The following is a 22,340-nucleotide window of genomic DNA, read 5'->3' as shown; positions in this document are numbered from 1 at the left end:
AATTGCAAATGGTGTTCAGGTTCAGACTTGAATTAGACCATAAGACAAAGGAGCAGAGTTGGGCCATTCAGCCCATTGAGTCTGCTCTGCATTTCATCATGGCTGATTTATTATGTCTCTCAACTCCACTCTCGCCCATAATCTTTAATGCCCTTACTAATCAAGAATCTATTAACCTCCACATTACATATACACAATGACTTGGCCTCCACAGCCGTCTGTGGCCATGAATTCCGCCATCCTCTAGTGAAATTCCTCTTCATCTCTGTTCTAAAATGAATGTCCCTCTATTCTAAGGTTGTGTCCTGTGGTTCTAGACTCCCCCACAATAGGAAACTTCTTCCCCACATCCACTTTATCTATGTCTATCAATGTTCAGTAGGTTTCAATGAGATTCCCCTCTCATTCCTCTGAACTCTAGCGAATACAGGCCCAAAGGCATCAAGCACTCAAATTAGTTGTCCAGGCTAGCAACATTCTTCTTCATTCTAACAAAACAGATTATATCACAGTTACAAGTGTGAAATTTTGGTTCCCACATGTTCATGCAGTGAGCACACTCATGGTAGATGTTTTCAGTGTAATCAGTGGATTGCTTGAGTGTGATATCAGCTAGCTTTACTTCAGATCGGAACAGACAGTGAAGTGCGTCATTTGTGTCAACAACCATCACAGTCCAAGGGTTGTGCTGGGGGCAGCCCGCAAGTGTTGCCATGTTTCTGGAACCAACATAGTATGCCCACAAGGTACTAACCCTAACCTGTATGTCTTTGGAATGTGGGAGGAAACTGGAGCACCCAGAGGAAGACCACACAGTCATAGGGAGAACATACAAACTTCATACAGACAGTAGTGGGAATTGAACCCTGATCACTGGTGCTGTAAAACATCATGCTAAACCACAGTGCTGCTGTGCTAGCCTTCTGTTTCTCTGGTTATCCTTCATATCAAATATTTAAAATCTTGAGAGCAAAATCTCTTGGTTCCTCGAAAATACTCCTGTCTGCTGGAGCTTCTTTGCAACAGATTTAATACCATCTGGATGAACTCTGGGTCAAGCAGCATCTGTACAGGTGCCTGGAGTTGGAGGGTTGAGGAATTGTTGAGCTTTTGGATCTAAACACTGCATCAAGTCCTGATGCAGGATTTTGACCTGGAACATTAACAATTCCTTTCCTCCCACAGATGCTGCTCGATCTGCTGGGTTCATTTTATTTAGAGATACAGTGTGGAGCAGGTCCTACCAACTCACTGAGTCATGCCGCCGTAACCCACGGATTTTTAAACCCTAACCTAATCGCAGGACAGCTTACCTACTAACCTGTACATCTTTGGACTGTGGGAAGAAATCAGAGCAGCCAGGGGAAATCCCCGCGCACATGGGAAGGAACGTATAAACTTACTCAAGGTGCTGGAATTGAACTCCAAGCTCTGATGCCCTGAGCTGGAAGAGCATCGTGCTAACAGTTCAGCTACACAGCCCGTTATTTGTTGCTGTGGATTCCAGGACCTGCAGACTCTTGCCTCTCTTTAAAACATTCTAGCTAAGTTTGTTGCAGTTTGCGTGTTCTAAAAGCAGAATTTTTGTGTACTATAGGAATTCGGTCTCGCCAGATTTAGAAGAAATCAGATAAAAGCAACAGAAGGCTTTGAATATATACTAGCTAATTTGCAAGGTATGTGATTTTGTTTATTTTCATCATTCCTACTCTCTGTAAATTTGGTTCTTCATAGTGCCAGAGAAGTTGAACATTGTTTCAGAACAACAGAAACTGGAGCAGCAACAGACCAGTTATTCCACAGTACAAAGATCCAAAGTTCAAAGTCAAAATATTATTAAAATACATGTATGTCATCATGTACTACCCTGAGATTCATGTTCTTGTGGGCATTCACACTAGAATAGAGAAATACAATAGAATCTATGAAAAACTCCGAAGACTGACAACTCTTCTTATTCTGGGTTCTTCCCCGTTCCTTTCCAGTCCTGATGAAGGGTCTTGACCCGAAACATCAACTGCTTATTCATTTCCAAAGGTGCTGCCTGACCTGCTGAGTTCCTTCAGCATTTTTTTTTGAGAGTGTGTTGCTCTGGATTTCCAGCTTCCGCAGAATCCTTGGTGATTATGTGTTACTGGCAAGCAAGTAATTTGATCAGTAAAGCCCCTTGAGCACATCTACATGGAGTGTTGTTGCAAGAAAGCAGCCTAAATCGTCAAGGACTTTCACCATCCAGGCCATGCTGTCTTCTCATGGCTGCCATCAGGAAGAAGGTACAGGAGCCTGAAGACCCACACCACCAGGTTCAGAAACAGTTATTACCCTCAGCCATCAGGCTTTTGAACTAGAGGGGATGACTTCACTCACCACATCATTGAACTGTTGCAATATCCTACAGACTCAGAATCTACTGTTGTCCCGGCGTATATGACAAGTAAACTCTTCTCTGGCTTCCAGCTGGGTACAGGTATTGATTATAAATGACGCTTCAATGACATCTTCTTCAGGGGTGGTGCTTGGTCACGTCTAGTCCGGTGGTATTTATACCCCTGTAGTCTGTCCCTCCTGATCGGCTAGTCCTCATCCAAAAAAGTTTCCACTGTCCCACCTTGTTTATAATTGATTTCCATTTCTTACTTAGAATGAGACCTTTGTCTTTGTTAAAATTCTTTTGCTCTAGTTATATTTCATTAGCTTCCTTTACCAGGTGGTCCCAAAAGCCATTGGCACGGCACAGCAGGTTTGTGCCGTCGAAGTCAATCCTGTGGCCATTGTGAATGCAGTGTTCTACTACTGCCGATTTTTTTTCCAGGTAACTCAAACAGATACACCTTCTGTTCCTTGATGCGTGTTTCCACTATGCATGCCACCTGGTCAATATATGCTGCTCTGCATTCACAGTGAATTCTGTAAGCGCCAGCTGACTTGAGTCCCAGGTCATCTTTGACCCACGTAAGCTGTGACTTGAGCTTCCTTACGGGTTTGTGGACGGTATTTATCCAGTATTTCTTCATGATCCTGGTGATCCTTCCAGAAACCGTGGAAATGTAGGGATGACAGGCGGTAGCTACAGATTCCTCCTCATGGTTAGGTTTCCTGGTTTTTCTGTCAGCCCCTTTATTGATTTCCTTCAGCTTGTAGCCATTCTGTAGGAACATTGTGCGTAATCATCTCAGGGAGACTCTCCAGATCTGAAATAGTTTTCACACGGTTAATCAAAGTAGAGAGAGTCATTCTATTTTGGGAGGCATGATGGTGGCTGTTGTTGTCGAGGTACAAGTCCACGTGAGTGGAGGAGAATGGTTGCCTCCTGTTCCTGGACATTCTAATATGACAGAAACTGGATGGTGGCCTCAGACATGGCATCTGTTGTAAAACCACCAGACTAGACATGCCCAAGCATTATCCCTGTAGAAGATGGCAGCGTTTGTCATCGAAGCTGCAGTTTAAATTGATACCTGTACCTGGCTGGAAGCCCGTGAAGAATTTATTCATCTATGAACGCACTTTCAAGGACTCTTCATCTCATTTTCTCACTATGTATTGGTTATTTATTATTATTACTATTTGTTTCTTTGTGTTTACTGTGAATACCCACAAGAAAATCAATCACAGGGTTGTATGGGGTGACATATATGTACTTTGATAATAAATTTACTTTGAACTTTGGGAAAGAGGACTGTTAGGCCATAGCCAGTCTTAGACGTCAAATCCACTATCTGTGCCAATCACATGATTTCCTCAGAGTCCAAAAATCTATCAACCAAAATTCTCCCCGATTTAAGCAGTCGCATCCTTCTGAGGGAGAAATGAGCATTTTGGTTCAATAGTTTTTCAGTCAGAAGTCATGACCACAAGTCATTAACCTGAAACATTAACTCTATTTCCAATGCACTATCCTTATTTCTTCCTTTTCCTTTTGGCAGAACTAACTGTAGCCCCGGTCAAACAATAAACTCCTTGTTACTGTCCTTCCTGGAGTTTCAATTTATCCCCCAATATGACCTCAATGTACTCACCATGAAACAATTTATGGTAAAAGCTTAAGAAGAGCATAAGGACCTAGGAACAGATTTGGGCCATTTGGCCCGTCGAATCTGCTCTGCCTTCCATAATGGCTGATTTATTATCCCTCTCAACCTCATCCTCTTGCCTTCTCCCCATGACCTATGACACCCTTACTAATCAGGAACCTATCAACTTCTGCTTTAAATATACCCAATAACTTGGCCTTCACACATGTCTATGGCAATGAATTCCATAGATTTACCTTCCTCTGGTCCTAGACTCACCTACTATTAGAAGAATCCTCTCCGCATCCACTCTTATCTAGGCCTTTCAGTACTCGGTAGGATTCAGTGAAATACCTCCTTTAATTTTCTAAATTCCATTGAGTACAGACCCAGAGCATCAAATGCTCCTTACACAATAACCTTTTCATTTTTGAGATCATTTTAATGAACCTTCTCAGGACCCCCTCCGATGCCAGCACATCCTTTCTTAGGTAAAAGGCCCAAGACTGCTCACAATACTCAATGTTGTCTGACCAATCCCTTATTTAAAAAAAAATCCTCGGCATTACATCTTTGCATCTGTATTCAAAGGTCTGTAGTCTAGTGTAGTTTTTCTTTCTGTGTTGTTTTTACGTAGTTCAGTGTAGTTTCTGTACTGTTTCATGTAGCACCATGGTCCTGAAAAACGTTATCTCGTTTTTACTGTGTACTGTACCAACAGTTCTGGTTGAAATGACAATAAAAAGTGACTTGACAAAGGTCGAATTTAATATCCTAGAAATGTATACAATGTACATCCTAAAAGGCTTTTTCTTCACAAACATCCACAAAAACAGAGAAGTGCCCCAAAAAATGAATGACAGTTAAACATAAGAACCCCAAAGTCCCTCACGCCTCCCCCACCAGCAAAAAAAGCCCATCAGTACTGTCACCAAGCCCAAACGTGTACTACGCAATAGCAAAGACACAGACCAAAGTTACCCCAAAGGTTTCGCATTTCATCCGACATTCAACAAACCACAGGTTCTCTCTCCCTGGCAAGGGAGAGGAAGGTGTCCCCCATTTTCACAGCAAGTGGTAGACATAACAACAACCCACTGGTTTACAATGTTAAAAGTCTGTTTCATAGCTAGTTCCTGTTGAGAATTATAAATGCAAGAAATGTAGCTGGGTGAGTTAGTTTGCAATGATTGGTGATGTGGATAATGTAGAAGGCTAGCAAAGAAAACTATGAGATATGAATCTGTTGTAGATATAGCCGGGGAAATGGCAGATGGTGTTTAACCCAGTCAAATGTGAAATGCTGTACCTTAGTGGACCTAATGATGAGCAGAGGGATCTTGAGGCCCAAATTCATAGCTCCCTGAATGTGGCTACACCATTGATAGGGAGGTTGAGAAGGCATATGGCATGCCTTGTCTCTGTAAGTCAAAGCATTGAGTTCAAAAGTCAGGAAGTTACATTGCAACTTCATAAAACTCTAGTTAGGATGCATCTGGAGAATTGCTTACAGTTCTGGTCACCCCATTATAGGAAGACGTTGAGGTTTCGGAGAAGGTGCAGAAGAGGTTTACCAGGATGCTGCCTGTATTAGAGGGCATGTGTACTAAGGAGAAGTTGGACAAACTTGGGTTGTTTTCTCTGGAGCTGCAGAGGCTAAGGGGAGATCTGATAGAAGTTTATAAGATAATGAGAGGCATAGTTAGAGTAAACAGACAATATCTAGACTGCTAGATCCTTTTTCAGACAATATCTTTTTTCAAGGGTTGAAAAGAGGTTTGCATTTAAGGAGGTAATTTCAATGGTGATGTGAAGGGCAATGTTTTTACACAGTGGTGGGTTCCTGGAATGCATTGTCTGGGGTGGTGGTAGAGGCAGATTCATTCGGGAATTTTAAGGGATGTTTAGATGGGCACATGAATGTGAGGAAAATGGAAGGATATGGACATTATATAGGCAGAAGAGATTAGTTAAGCATTTGATTACTGCTTTAATTGGTTCACCACATTGTGGGCCAAAGTGCTTGTTGCTGTGCTATTCAATGCTCAATGTTCCAAATGTAAATAGGAACAGAAACTGGCCTTGATTTTTTGAGCAATAGTTATTGATCTTCCTTACCCACTTTTCTGCCTAAAATATAAATTTAAAATACTCCACCACAGACGATAAATTTACTCTCTGAAATTAAAATGCCATCAATCTACACTTTCAGATTCCCTTTCAATACTGCAGTTCCCTATCAGTGAGTAAGTAGCATTATAAAGTTTTATGATACATACATTCCATGCACCACGTCAGCTCTTTCTGTCTTTGTAATAACAATGTGAAGGAAGGGGAAAGCATAGTTCCAACTGTTGAATGCACTCAGCGGCCACTTTATTAGCTACACCTGTATTCCACGTTAATGCAATATCTAATCAGCCAATCATGTGGCGGCAACTCAGTGCATAAAAGCATGCAGACATGGTCAAAAAGTTCAGTTGTTGTTCAGACTGGGGAAGAAATGTGACCTAAGTGACTTTGACCGTGGAGTGATTGCTGGTGCTCAGAAATTGCTGATCTGGGATTTTCATGCACAACCGTCTCTAGAGTTTACAAAGAACGGTGTGAAAACAAAAAAATATAAATCCAGTGAGTGGCAGTTCTGTGGACAAAAACTCATTAATGAGAGAGATCTGAGGAGAATGGCCATTGTGGATCGAGCTGACAAGAAAGCAACAGTAACTCAAGTAAATAACCACACATTACAGCAGTGGTGAGCAGAAGAGCATCTCTGTATGCACAGCATGTTGAATCTTGAAGTGGGTGGGTTACAGCAGCAGATCACACCAGGTTACCCTCCTTATAAAGTGGCCACTAAGTGTGTTTGAAAGTAGTCTGCGGCAAGTTCTAATTGAACAGCAATGGCGTATTTTGAGGACCATTTTTTTTTTGAAGTAGGCCATGTGTTGCAGGGGAACATCATCCTTTACAGCATAGCACTCCCCTATTGCTGTACTGAGTTCAGGGGCCATTTTTTCAACTGAGTTGCAAATCAAGCATCAGTCATAAACCCAAGAGATTCTGGAGATGGTAGAAGTCCAGAGTAACACACAGAAAATGCTGAAGGAGCACAGCAGGACAAGAAGTGAGAATAGTCCCAGTAGTGAAAGGGTTAAAATGTGAATTATATTTGATGACTCTGGACCTGCATTTGCTGAAGTTTAGAAGAATGAGCGGGGATCTTACTGAAACCTATTGAACATTGAAAGGCCTCAATAGAATGAATGTTCCCTATAGTGGAGGAATCTAGGACCAGCAAGCACATCCTCAGAATAGAAGGATGTCTCTTTAGAGCAGAGACAAGGAATTTCTTTAGCCAGAAGAGGATTCATTGCCACATATGGCTGGGAAGCCAAGTCATTGGGTACATTTAAAACTGAGGTTGATAGGCTGTTGATTAGTAAGGCTGTCAAAGGTTATATGGAGAAAGCAGAAGAATATGGCTGAGAGGGGTAATAAATCAGCTATGATGGAATGGTGAAGACTGGAAGATCCGAATGACATAGTTCTGCTCTTGCATCTTGTGGTCCAATCTGTGAAGAATTAAAAGCTGATGTTTCGAGCTGAGACCCTTCATCAGGGTGTTATTACAAAGAAATGAGAAAGAACTGATGTGGTGCATGGAATGTGTGTTATCTTCATAATTAACCAATGAGGAGCATAAAACTTTACAATGCCACTCATTCGCTGCTGGGGAACTGCAATATAGAAGGGAAATCTGCAAGCATGCACCGATGGTATTTTAATTGCAGAGAGTAAATTTCAGTCCTGGTGAAGGGCCTCAGCCCAAAACATCACCTTTTTATTCCTGTCCATAGATGCTGCCAAACCTGTTGAGTTCTTAAGACATCTGTCTCCACTTCTATGAAAATAAAAGCACTTCAGACATTTTGAGGTGGTGAAAGAGACTAGAAATGCAAGTCTTACTTTTTTGTCCATACCTGAAAAATCTAGTCTGGTCCCTTTCACAAACAAGAGCCCTGCTGAAGGGTGTCAGCCCTGCTGAGTTCCTCCAGCATGCTCTGTGTTATTGACCTTCTATCTGGCTTTAGCAGATAAATACCTCTAGGCCTCAGGTAATGACTGTAAAATGGAAAAGCAAAAAAAAATCTTGCTTGAAAGGCTTTTCTATAGCAACTTCCATATGCCCTTCAGCACATTCCCAACACACACTGCAGCCTGTGAAGTACTTTTGAAGTGTGGTAATGTAGGAAATTCCAACAGAAAGAAAGTACAGGGGCATTGGAATTCACACCCAAGGCAAACGAGAGAAAACCTGCAGATGCTGGAAATCCAAGCAACATACTCAAAATGCTGGAGGAACTCGGCAGGCCAGGTGGTATCTATGGAAAAGAGTAAACAGTCGACGTTTTGGGCCGAGACCCTTCATCAGGACTCAAATGGGAATTCACACCACCAGATTCAGGAACAGTCCTGATCTCTTAGACGTCAGGCTCTTGAACCAAAAGGGATAACTTCACTTGCCCCATCCCTGAACTGTCCCTATAACCTTACTTTCAAAGTTTCTTCATCTCATGTTCTTGATATTTATTATTACTACTACTACTACTTATTTTTATTTTTTTTTGTATTTGCAGTTGTCTTGTGCACACTGGTTGAACACCCAAGTTAGTGCAGTCTTTCATTGACTCTATTATGGTTATTATTCTATGGATTTATTGAGTATGCCTGCAAGACGATGAGTCTCAGGGTTGTGTTTCGTGACATATATGTACTTTGACAATAAATTTACTTTTAACTTTGAAATGTTGCAGCAAACTTGTTCTCAGCAAGTTCCCGTAGATCAACACAAGAGATTCTGCAGACATTGGGAATCTGGTGCAGCGCACAAATGCAGGCAGACAGACAAGCATGCACGGGCAGTCAGACAGATGCATACACAGGCAGATATCTTGGGAACTTGAAATCATTGAAAAGATCCAGAGTGTCTGAAGAGTCATGGTTGTAGGTAGGAAGGAACTGAATTAGGGGGGATAAAACACTGTCAATGTATGCAGATATGAGTTCACTGGGGCAGGAGCAAGCAGAAACAATGGGTCTACTGGGACAGGCAGGTTTGTGAATCTTGGGTAAGAGGTAGAAATGGGAGATACAGGGTGAGTGAACTATGATGTAGGTGGCAGTGGATGGGAGATCCCCAGGGTTAATGAAGTTGGTAATGGTGTGGAAGACAATGTCCTGGTACTCCTTAGTGTGGTTCTGTTCGAGGAGTAAGAGGAGGCATCTGAGAGTTGTTGTTGAGCCTCGGCAAGGTTGAAGTCAGTAGGCCAGGCTACTACAGCACCTCCCTTATCTGTGGGTTTGATGGTAAGGTTAAGATTAGTGCGGAGAGAGTGGAGAGCCTAGCATTTGGAAGTAGTGAGGTTGGAATAGGAGCGAGGAGTGTTAAAGTCTAGATGGTTAACGTCCCGTCGGCAGTTGGCAGTGAAAGGTCCAGACCAGGCAGCAGACCAGGGTGGGGTGTCCATGAAGAGGAGGAGGGTTGAAGACAGGAGAAGGGGTCATCGGTGCTGGCTGGAGAACCCTTGCCAAAGAAGACAGAGACAAGCAGCAGAAGAAAAGCCTAGCATCATGGAGGGCACAGAACTCACTGAGGTGTGGGCGCGGGGTACAAATGTGAGGCCTTACTGAGGATAGAACGTTCTGCCTCAGAGGGAACACACAGTCTGTCACTCTTCACTGCAGTTCATTGTATGTTTCATTACACGTGTGATCAATAATCTTGAATCATGAGATCAGGCACATCTGTTGTCCTTCCCTCCCCCCCCCCCCCCCCCCATAGATGCTACCTGGCTTGCTGAGTTCTTCCAGTGTATTGTGTGTGTGTTGTTCAGATTCCTCTTAGATAACAAGATGGAATAGGGTAAAATTATTGGCTCTGGCTGCTGAGAAATCCTCACACTGAAGTACTGTCAGAGTCTGACAGGGCAGACAGGGTTCTGGCTGTACCTTTCATCTGAACTGCAGCCTTGAATGTGTAATGACAAATTCAACTTTCCTGGCACAGAAGTAAGGAAGTGGTTGCTACCAGATGATTATTACGAAACAAATTGATTCTGAAATTTGAAAGAATGCAAAGGGATTATTACATATAAGCACTGTAGATTCTAGTGTCTGGTGTAATCTGAAACTGTAACAATTGTATTTCAAGGTACCAGTTTAAAGACGTTAAACTTCTCTTTTAACTTCACTGTTTAAACATAGCACAGGACTGCTTATTATGTTATTGGGAAAGTACCAGTAAATTTGGAGCATTTGCAATTGCATTTATTTTTGGAACCTGGCTGTCACAGAAATGGACTCCTCCAGTCTACTTCTCTCCTTTAATTCTGTCTGTCACTCCAAAAGTAATTGAGGAGCATTTCAAAATACTGTCATGACATCCAACAGGTTATAGAAAATGGGGCATAATAATTACCAAATTTTGGTTCCAGTAGCTGGGGTCAATGTCCCTTTGATGCAAAGCTTGTCCCTATTCAAAGATTTGATTGTAAAAGCGAGGACTTGTTTGCTGTTTATTGATAGCCATTCTTATTAAATCAAAAAGGTTTAGCATACAATTATTTCCAGTCATTCCAATATCTTTTATACTGCCTTGTAATATATATAAACAACCAAAACTCCCTTAGTTCTGGAATGAAAAACCTCATCCTGAGAACAGATGGAGCAATTGAGAGAATGCAATGGCATTTTTACAAGTACAGATTTCCCCCGATATCCGAAGGTAGAGCATTCCTGTGAAACCATTTACAAGCCAAAATGTCGTAAAGTGAAGAGGCAATTACCATTAATTTATATGGGAAAAGCTTTTGAGTGTTCCCAGACACAAAAAATAACCTACCAAATCATACCAAATAACACATAAAACCTAAAATAACACAAACATATAGTAAAAGCAGGAATTATATGATAAATATACAGCCTATATAAAGTAGAAATATTGTATGTACAGTATGTACCAACCCTCCTCTTCCTGGACACCCCCACCGGGTCTTTTAGCTGCACTCGATCTTTTCATTTCCAACTGTCGCCGAGGCATCAACCGTCTCAACTTCACCACTCCTCTGTCCTGTTCCAACCTCCCGCCCTCCACTCTCTCCACACTAATCCTAACCTCACCATCAACCCCGCAGACAAAGGCGGTGCCATAGTCTGGCGGATGGACCTTTACCTCACTGAGGCCAAATGGCAGCTCTCTGACATATCCTCTTACTCCTGGATCAGGACCCCACCAGAAAACATCCATTGTCTCCCATATCATCACTGCCCTTACCAACTCCGAAGACCTTCCATCCTCAGCCAAAAAACTCATAATTCCCACACCACGCACTGCTCAGTTTTACCTCCTCCCCAAGATCCACAAGCCTGACTGTCCTGGTAGGCCCATAGTTTCAGCCTGCTCCTGCCCCACCAAACTTGAATCTGTCTACCTGGACTCCATTTTAGTCCCTCCCCACCTATATCCAGGATACATCCCACGCCCTCCACCTCTTCAATAACTTCCAGTTCCCCAGTCCTGACTGCTTCATTTTCACAATGGATGTCCAATCCTTATACACTTCAATTCCCCATCAAGAAGGCCTCAAAGCCCTCCGCTACTTTCTTGACAATAGACCTCACCAGTTCCCCAACACCACCACACTCCTCCGGTTGGCGGAACTGGTACTCACACTTAATAACTTATCTTTTGGCTCTTCCCACTTTCTTCAGACCAAGAGTGTAGCTATGGGCACTCGCATGGGCCCCAGCTATGCCTGCCTCTTCGTGGGTTACGTGGAATAGTCTATGCTCCAAATCTACACTGGTACTGCTCCCCAACTTTTCCTTTGCTACATTGACGACTACATTGGTGCTGCTTCCTGCACCCATGCTGAGCTCGTCAATTTCATCGACTTTGCCTCTAACTTTCACCCAGCCCTCAAATTCACTTGGTCCATCTGCAACTCTTCTCTCCTCTTCCTTGATCTCTCGGTCTCCATTTCTGGAGACAGTCTGTCCACTGACATCTTCTATAAACCCACTGACTCCCATAACTACCTTGATTATACTTCTTCCCACCCTGCCAAATGTAAAAATTCTATTTCCTATTCCCAGTTCCTCCGTCTCCGCCGCATCAGCTGCAAGGATGAGGCTTTCCGTTCCAGGACATCTCAAATGTCCTCTTTCTTTAAGAATCGTGGTTTCCCTTCTGCCATCATCAATGATGCCCTCACCCACATCTCCTCCATTTCCCGCACCTCGGCCCTCACCCCATCCTCCTGTCACCACAACAGGGACCATCTTCCCCTTGTCCTCACCTACCACCCCACCAGCCTCCAGATCCAGCATTTTATCCTTCGCAACTTCTGCCACCTTCAACAGGACCCCACCACTAAGCACATCTTTCCCTCTCTACCCCTCTCTGCTTTTCGCAGGGGTCATTCCCTCCGCGACTGCCTGGTCCACACGTTCCTCCCCACGGATCTCCCACCTGGTACTTATCCCTGCAAGCGTAAGTGCTACACCTGTCCCTACACCTCCTCTCTTACCACCATTCAGGGCCCCAAACAGTCCTTCCAGGTGAGGCAACACTTCACTTGTGAGTCTTCTGGGGTCATCTATTGCATCCGGTGATCCCGGTGCAGCCTGCTCTACAACAGCGAAACCCGACGCAGATTGGGGGACCGCTTCGTCAAGCACCTCCACTCCGTCCACCACAACAGATAGGATCTCCCGGTTGCCACCAACTTCAACTCTGCTTCACATTCCCATTCGGATATGTCCATACATGCCTCCCCTACTGCCATGATGAGGCCAAACTCAGTTGGAGGAGCAACACCTCGTACATCGTCTGGATAGACTACAGCCCCTTGGTATGAACATCAAATTCTCCAACTTCCGGTAATTCCCTCCCTCTTCCTTCCCCCATCCCACTTTCACTCTGCCTCCTCTTCCAGCTGCCTATCACCTCTCTCATGATTCTGCCTTCTACTACCCATAGTGCTTTCCCCTTACGTTCCTTCTTCACCTTTCCTGCCTATCCCCTCCCTGCTTCCCCTCCACCCCCCCATCTTTCCTCTGATTGGTTTTTCACCTGCACCTTCCACCCTCCCCTCACCTTCTTTATAAGGCCCCTGCCCCCTCCCTCTTCAGTCCTGACGAAGGGTCTCGGCCCAAAACGTTGACTGCTTATTTCAACAGATGCTGCCTGACCTGCTGAGTTCATCCAGCTTGTTTGTACGTGTTGATTTGACCACAGCATCTGCAGTGTACTTTGTGTTTTGTATGTACAGTATAGTTTCACTTATCAGAATAGGTAAGACAGCCAGCCAAAATCAATTTGGAGAAAAAGAATCGGCATGTACACGCATGCGCAGACAACTGCCCTCACAAGGCTTCACGGTCATGGTAGTCTTTCTCAGGGTAAACACACATATAAAGCAGGTTTCTTTTTTTCGTAAAAGCGAAAATCCTCTTTCATTATTGAAAACAGGTATTAATGTAGGACTTTCGTAACAGTGAGCTGTCATAAAGCGAACGTTCGAAAAATGGGGGCCACCTGTAACAGGTTAGGAAAAGGTATCATCCAGGTAGCTGTGAGAATCAGCGGCTTTATAAAAGACAATCAGTTAATAAACTGTCTCTAGAAATAGAGACGGAGATTGAGAAAGGGAAGGGAGGCATTAGAAATTCAAGGAGTTGCCTTTGAGAACTATCTAAAATGAGGAGAAGTAGAACCAATTATAAACTGAATTGCAAAAGTTGGATCTTGGACAGCTGAGGGTGTGGTTGTCAGCAAATATGGATTTCTGGATGTTAAGACCACAACCAACAAAAGGATCTGGCGGTCAACTCGTTGTATGTGAACAACCCCAGATAAAAGCTAAAAATTCTGAATATTAGCAGGTAAGGTGGTATGTGTAGAGCAAGAAAGACAATTAACATTTCAAGTCTATCATCTTTCATCGGAATCAATAATTGACTTGAAACATCCACTCCACGGGTGCTGTTTGGCCTGCCTAGTATCAGACCATAAGACAGGGAAGTAGAGTTTCACCATTTGGCCCATCAGGTCTGCTCTGCCATTCAATCATGGTTGATTTATTTTTCTCGTTCAACCCCATTCTCCTGCCTTCTGCCTGTAACCTTTGAAGCCCTGACTAACCAGGAACTTATCAACCTCTGCTTTAAATGTACTCAATGACTTGGCCAATGAATTCCACAGATACACCACCTTCTGGCTAAAGAAATTCCTTCTCATCTCTGTTCTAAAGAGATGTCCTTTTCTGAGGCTATATCCTCTGGTCCTAAACTCCGCCACCATAGGAAATGTTGACAGAATTTGGACTTGCATTTCTACCATCTACAGTCTTCTGAGTCTGAACCTGATTTATTACCAATGACATGTCATAAATGTTATTTTTGTGGCAGCAGTACAGTACAATACATAAAATATGCTATAAGTTACAATAAGAAATATATAAAAATAAGTAATGCAAAAATAGAGCAAGGAATAGTAAGGTAGTGCTTATGGGTTCATGGATTGTTCAGAAGTCTGATGGGGAGGGGAAGAAGCCATTGAATGTGTGTCTTCAGGCTCCTGTACCACCTCTGTGATGGTAGTAACGAGAAGAGGGCAGGTCCTAGATGGTGGGAGTCCTTAATGATGGATGCTGCATTCTTGAAGCATCACCTTTTGAAGAATGTCCTCAGTGGTGAGGAGATGAGTGCCCATGAGCCTAACCTTGTCCTTTACAGAAAGGAACATCCCTCACAATCCAGTCTCTTCTCAAGAGAGTTGATTCTCAGCACCCCTCTGATGTGATTACAACACTGCATCAGAGGAAGCTCATTGTTGCCTGCTGGAGTGCAATTAATGCTGGTGTTAATTATCCACATTCCATGACACAGTTTCCAAATAATAAATATCAGTGATTCTCATTGCATGCTCTTTCATGATTGTGAAGTAACCTGTTCTGCAAGTGACTTCTAGGTGAAAGAACCCTTCTTCCTTAACCTCTGCCCTCTCCCTCCACCTCACCCCAGCATACTTAAATCAGAAACAGGTATATTATCAACAGCTCTTTCCTTAAGTGCCACGATACACAATATGAGCAATCATGGTCTTTCCATGACCATGATTGTTCTTGGCAAATTTTTTCTACAGAAGTGGTTTGCCATTGCCTTCTGGGCAGTGTTTTTACAAGACGGGTGACCTCAGACATGATCAATACCCTTCAGAGATTGTCTGCCTGATGTCATTGGTCACGTAACTAGGACTTGTGATCTGCACCGGCTGTTCATATGACCATCCACCACCTGCTCCCTTGGTTTCACGTGCCCCTGACCGGGGAGTAAGCAAGTGCTACACATTGCCCAAGGGTAACCTGCAGGCTAGCAAAGAGAAGGAACACCTTTGGTGGTGACATACCTCTACCCCTCCACCCCAAGTATCAACATCAAATGGTGGAAATCCAGAGTAAAATGCTGGAGGAACTGAGCAGGTTGGGCAGTACCTATGGAGGGGAATCAATAGACAACCATTCGTGGAGGACTGGAGGTGAATCAGAATTGGGTTTAATATCACTGGCGTATACAGTGACATTTGTTTAAAATCTTGCCTGAAAGACTTGTTTCTCTATAGCAATTTCCGTACCCCCTTCAGCACTCTGCAGCCACTAAAGTACTTTTTGAGTGTGGTGTAATGTGGGAGATGTTGCAGCCAGTTTGTTCTCAATAAGTTTCCTTAGATCAGGGGTCAGCAACCTTTACCACTGAAAGAGCCACTTGGACCCGTTTCCCACAGAAAAGAAAACACTGGGAGCCGCAAAACCCGTTTGACATTTAAAATGAAATAACACTGCATACAACGTTTTGTTTTGCCTTTATGCTATGTATAAATAAACTATAATGTGTTGCATTTATGAAATTGATGAACTCCTGCAGAGAAAACGAAATTACATTTCTGCATGCAACAAAAACATTTTGAACTCCGAAAAAAAGACGTTGGGTTGAAGGTTACTTTTAAGTAAAATACTCAACGTCTATTTGAGTCCTTCTTGTATTTATGAAAAACGCCAAACTTAAATTTGCCGCCAGCAGCAAACCAAAAATAACGTCAGCCAGCTGTCAACCTGAAAAATAAAAGGACTATTTCACTGAACAATGAAAACATATGAATATACGTAAAACATTTATCATACTTGGTCAGGTTGACTCACACCTGACAATGCAGTCGTATTCAGTAGGGATGGATCGATGCTTAGGGGAGTGACCAGGAAGGATAATGTGTTTTTTTCCTCTCTGAACTCACAGAAGCTTTTCCCAAACGATGTTTGCATTGCGATGATTGCAGAATGTAAATACTCAGAATTTATCATGTCGTGACCTTGTTTGAACTCTCTCAAATTGGGGAAGTGAGACAATGTGCCTTTCTGTAAATCTCTGGCAAGCACTGTCAACTTGCGCTCGAATGCCAAAACATCCTCCAACATGTGCAGGGCTGTACGTCCTTACCCCGTTGAAGAGCTGTGTTCAGCGTGTTCAGGTGTGCTGTCATGTCTACCATGAAGTGTAGCTTTTCCAGCCACTCTGGCTGTTCCAGCTCAGGAAAGGTGAGCCCTTTGCTGCCCAGGGAAGTTTTCACTTCTTCCAGACACGCGACAAAGCGTTTCAGCACCTCCCCTCTGGACAGCCAGCGATAAAAACACGTTGTAGCGGTGTGCTACACGCAGTCAGTAAACTGCAGTCAAAGATAGCTTTATTCGAACTAAACAGCCTTGGTTTTAAGCCTCCCTCAACCCGCCCCCCATGGGCGCGGATGCTGCAAAAGACACGTACTCACAAACCCCCGTAGGCTATCTCCCTTAGCCTGAACGCTGGCTAATTGTGAGCCGGTTCGGATGTGTCAGGAAATGGGTCGCCACAACGTCTTATTTAGATTGTACAAGATCACCATAATCTTCAAATTTAGAATTACATTTCAAAAACTAACAAACTAACATAAAATACATTTTAATTAAATACTGACCAATTATTTCCCAAAGCAACAGGGAGCCGCAGCACAGACGTAAAAGAGCCACATGTGGCTCCGGAGCCGCGGGTTGCCGACCCCCGCCTTAGATAATCTATGCTGGAAAGCTAAAGCAGTACTGTACTCAAAAGACTGAAGGGACTCAGCAAATATGCTCAGGAAGTCAGATCCCAGTGTCTGCAGGCCTGAGCCCACTCGAGGCTGGAGGCCTATCCTGGGGTGGGAGGACTCTTGTTTGCACGTGGGTGGATGGGAGGGGCGGGTGGGGTGTGTGAATTCTAGTTTGCAAGTCAAATTGGAATGAACAATCCAGCATCTATAGAGGGGGATAGCATTCCATAGATGCTGCCTGGTCCTTTGAGTTCCCCCAGTATTTTGTGTGTGTTACTTTAATTTTCCAGCATCTGCAGAATCTCATGTGTTTGTACCAGTCAGAATGCTCTCCACCGTACATCTGTAAAAATCTGCAGCTTATTTACAGAATCATTCAGACTAAATGGAGTCAAAATTCCTCCTCCAAGCTAATTAAAACATTTTCTGGAAGCATTTTGATCCTACCTGAGATACCAGTCCTGCTGACGTCTCTCCTTCACTCTCCAGATATCAAGCTTCCTCCTCCCCATTACAGTGCTGGCAGACATCCAACCCATTGAAAATAAGGTGTCACGCAAACAGAATAACTTTGCTGTATCTCAACATTTAACCAATTGCTATACAGACTTGCAGCAGGCGTGGACCAGTCTGCCCTGAAGCCTGCTCTGCCATTTAACAAGTTCAATTTTAATCTAATATTATCGTAATCTCAGCTCCACATTCTTGTCCACTCCCAGTAACCTTTCACTCCCTTGTTTATCAAGTATCAATCTTTATGTCTTAAAAATATTTCAAGACTCTGGAACACGAATGATGGTGGAAACTAGGATCTGGTTCTCCCTCTGAGAGTGGGAAACTGATTCTGCACATTTGTCTTAACTGGGTGACTCCTTTTTTTAAAAAATAGTGGTCTTTAGTTCTAGATTCTCCCCAGAACTAAGAAACTTTCTTAAGTATTTCTTAGAGATGAAGAAAATCCAGAGGAGACACAAAATACCGGAGGGATGAGTCAGGCAGCATCATTGGGGAGGAGTAAGGAGATGACTAATAAAAGTTATGCAGTAGGGAAATTCTAGGCAATTTCTAGAGTAGTTTGCACAGTCAGCCAAAGGGCTTGAAATGTGCTGTACATTTCTATGTTTCTATGATGTTTTGGTCTGAGACCCTTCAAGTACGAGCTGGCAGGTGAAGGGTAAGCTGGGGCAGGTGAAGGAAGCTGGAAGAGCTAAGTAGAAAGGGTAAAGGGCTGAAGAAGAAGGCATATGATAGCGGAAAGTGGACCATGGAAAAAGGGGAGGAGGAAACAAAGCAAGCCAGGTGAGAAGAGAAGGGATGTATTAAGTGATTTTGGCAATGACCAAGACACTTAAAATCAGATGGTTAAAGTTTTAATGCTGTTCATTATCCTGATGTTTTTTGGGGGGGTTCTCTAATTTTTTTTCAGGTGAAGTACCCCCCAAGACATTGAAAGGGGCGACTGAGAAGGCAAAGGAAACGGCACTGGCTGCCACTGAAAAGGCGAAGGATCTGGCCTCCAAAGCAGCTCCTCAGAAGGCAAAGCAGTTTGTCTGAAACCAGCCAAGGGATCTTGATCACAAAAGGCATCCGTCTGGCTCGGTTCAGTGTTCCAGGGATACCAAAAAGTTAACATTTCTCAGAACGACCTTTTATTGAATGCACTGAAAGTTTACAACATTATCTTCTTGTTTGTTAATAACTGTTATCTGAAAGTCTTATTTTAGTAGATTAAATGATTGCATTTACTGTACAAATAGTTACCAAGGATTTTAAAAAAATATCAATAGCTTCAAGATGGCCTTCCAGGACTTAATTGGATATAGTTAAATATGTTTGTTTTTCAGAAATGTTTAAATTGTTTTTTTTTATCATTTGAATAAGAGAGCACAGGCCACATCATTGGGTAGAATTTTTAACCTATGTTCAGTAATTTGTCTGATAATTTAAAATTTTAATCCTTGTAGGAAACCTTATTTTTGTTTTGACTGCGTTTATCATAACATTAAAATGGATCAATCCAGTCATCTGCACTAAAACAAATTCAGACCACAGGCTACATTTCAGGTTGGATTTGAAAAGACATTTCTCATCCCAGGTGAAAACTGATTTGAATCCACAAGTTGAATGAAGAACAGTGTTGAAAGGACTGTGTGGTTGTATTCTGATCGTACAATTCATCCCTGTGAAAGATCAGTTCACATCTGAGCAAACGGTTGATGGCTCTCTTTTTAATTTTAATTACACCCCCCACGTTTCTGTTTTCTCTTTGTTCCACTTCACACCTTGTAACATCCAGCTTTTTGTTCTTGTAAATGGTGTCCACATAGCCTGTGCTTTCATCTTGGACACTGCAGTCTCCACCTCAGGTCACCAAATCTGTTTGGTTGACTCCACGGTAGCTGCGTGCTTATTTTCTACGGCGAGTCTGAAAGGAACACTGCCCTGCTGCCAAGCTTCCTCGAGCTAGCAAAACTAACTGTGTTTGTACAAACTCTTGCTGATGAGACCTCTAACTGTTAATTTATTGTTATAGTCAAACTGGATGGGCAAAGTTTACTAAAACTGTATTTTATTTTTGAGTTTCTAAAGATTGCCGTGGATCTTTTGGAACTGTCAGTACCTTTCTTAATGTTTAATAAATATCAAAGCGAAGCATTGAGTGAAAAGCTGCGATGTTCTGCTCGGCTGACTGCCCCTTGGTGCATCAGGCTGTCAGTGAGCTCCTCCTGAAATGGCCATCTGTTCAGCATATGCACACCAGGCTTTTAATTAAAACTTAAAGCTGTGAGCGTTTGCTCTAATACTGGGTCTGTGTCGAGAGAGCAACAGTCCCACTTATGTAGGCCCTCTCAATGTGTGAAGGAGCATGGGAAGTCAAAGCATGTCTTATGAGCAGAGGGTGAGCAAGTTAGGGCATTTGTCCTTGTACTGAAGGAGAGTGAGAGGCAACTTGATTGAGTATACAAGATGGTAAGATGCATGGATAGAGTGGACAGCTGATAACTTTTTCCCAGGGTGGAAATGGCTAATATTAGGGGCCATAATTTTAAGCTGATTGGAGGAAATATGGGGGGGGGGGGTGCCAGGGGTAATGTTTTTTTTACACAGAGTGGTGGGTGTGTGGAATGCCCTGCTGGGTCTGGCAGTAAGGGCAAGTATATTAAGGACATTTAACTCTTGGATTGGCACATGGATGTTAGAAAAATGTGGAAAGATGATCTTGAAATAGCTTCAAAACTCAGCACAAGAACCTGAGCTTAAGTGTGCTGCAGTGTTCTGTGTTCAGTTTTATTCAAGTTCAAAATAAATTTCTTATCAAAGTACATATATGTCATATACATAAGAGCATAAGAAATAGGAGCAGGAGTCGGCCATCTGGCCTGTCGAGCCTGCTCCGCCATTCAATAAGATCATGGCTGATTTGACCATGGACTCATCTCCACCTACCTGCCTTTTCCTCTTAATTCCTCTACAATGCAAAAACCTATCCAGCCTTATCTTAAATATATTTACTGAGGTAGCCTCCACGACTTCATTGGGCAGAGAATTCCACAGATTCACCACTCTCTGGGAAAAGCCCTTCCCCCTCTTCTCCTCCATATCTTGAGGCAATGTCCCCTAGTTCTAGTCTCACCAGTGGAAACAACTTACCTCCCACTTTCATAATTGTGTATGTTTCTATAGGATTTCCTCTCATGACAAGTACAGGCCATGCTAGTCAATCTTTCCTCATAATCTAAACTCCTCATCCCTGGAATCAACCTGGTGAACCTCCTCTATACTGCCTCCAAAGCCAGTATATCCTTCCTCAAGTAAGGAGACCAGAACTGCACGCAGTGCTCCAGATGCAGCCTCACCAGTACCCTGTACAGTTGTAGCATAACTTCCCTCTTAAATTCAATCGTTCTAGCAATGAAGGCCAACATTCCATTTGCCTGCTGACTTGCAAACCAGCCTATTGTGATTCATGCACAGGCACTCTCCAGCCCCTCTGCACAGCAGCAAGCTGCAATTTTTATCATTTAAATAATAATCTGCTCTTTCATTTTTCCTTCCAAAGTGGATGACCTTACATTTACCAACATTGTACTTCATCTGCCAGACCTTTGCCCACTCACTTAACCTCTCTATATCTCTCTGCAGACTCTCCGCATCCTCTGCACAACTTGCTTTTCCACTCAATTTAGTGTCATCAGCAAACTTAGATACACTAAGTTTCCTCTATCCATGTTAATGCATCACCCCAACTCTATGCATCCTTTTCTTATGGATAAGTCTTTTTTGCGGCACCTTATCAAACGCCTTCTGGAAATCAAAGCAAGTAAAGTCCATCTGTTCCCCTCTATCCACTGCGCTCGTTATATCCTCAAGGAACTCCAGTAAGTTTGTCAGGCAGGACCTGCCTTTGCTGAATCCATGCTGCATCTGCCTGATGGATCCATTTCTTTCCAGATGCCTCACTGTTTCCTCTTTAATGATAGCTTCAAGCATTTTCTCAACTACAGATGTTAAACTAACTGGCCTAGAGTTACCTGCCTTTTGCCTACATCCTTCTTTGAACAGTAGCATGACATCCACCATCTTCCAATCTGCCGGGACCTGCCCAGAGTCCAGAGAATTTTGGTAAATTATCACCAAAGCCTCTACTATAGCTTCTGCCATTTCTTTCAGTACCCCGGGATGCATTCCATCAGGACCGGGGGACTTATCTATCTTCAAGCCCTCAAGTTTGCTCAGCATTACCTCTTTAGTGATAGTTACTGTATTGAGGTCCTCACCTCGCATCGTATCCATAACACCTCTCTTGGCATGTTAGATGTGTCCTCCACCATGAAGACTGACACAAAATAGTCATTCAAAGCCTCAGCCATTTCCTCTTTACCCAATATCAATTCCCCCTTCCCATCCTCCAAGGGACCGACATTCACTTTAGCCACCCTTTGTCATATGTATGGGTGCATGTATTTACAGGTGCAATGAAATACTTGTGGCAGCATGACACACAACATTCACAAGAACATGTATGTAAATTATGCACAATTTTTACAAGAAAGAAAACTGAGAAATAGCAAGTTATTTTAATGCCAAATACTCAAAAAGTCATCATAGTGTTGCTTTACCAAATTGTGATTAGAGCAGAG

The 22,340-nt window shown here is 43.1% G+C and overlaps 1 protein-coding gene across 3 annotated transcripts in view; it reads left to right on the top strand.

The window, feature by feature from the left end:
- LOC132396548 (PRELI domain-containing protein 1, mitochondrial-like) overlaps window positions 1–19,851 on the top strand; it is a 64,179-nt gene extending 44,328 nt beyond the window's left edge. For 2 of the 3 annotated variants that reach the window (XM_059974179.1, XM_059974177.1), the window contains exons 5-7: window positions 1,598–1,676; window positions 8,654–8,683; window positions 18,626–19,851. In XM_059974179.1, coding sequence (XP_059830162.1) covers window positions 1,598–1,676; window positions 8,654–8,683; window positions 18,626–18,753 — 237 coding nt within the window. In that variant the 3' untranslated portion in view covers window positions 18,754–19,851. The remainder of the gene's footprint in view (window positions 1–1,597; window positions 1,677–8,653; window positions 8,684–18,625) is intronic. The other variant, XM_059974180.1, reaches the window with a different exon arrangement.
- The last annotated feature ends 2,489 nt before the right edge of the window (window positions 19,852–22,340 follow it).

The sequence above is a fragment of the Hypanus sabinus genome, chromosome 7, assembly GCF_030144855.1.
Source record: "Hypanus sabinus isolate sHypSab1 chromosome 7, sHypSab1.hap1, whole genome shotgun sequence".
NCBI lineage: Eukaryota > Metazoa > Chordata > Chondrichthyes > Myliobatiformes > Dasyatidae > Hypanus > Hypanus sabinus.
This window is presented reverse-complemented; position numbering and strand designations above follow the sequence as displayed.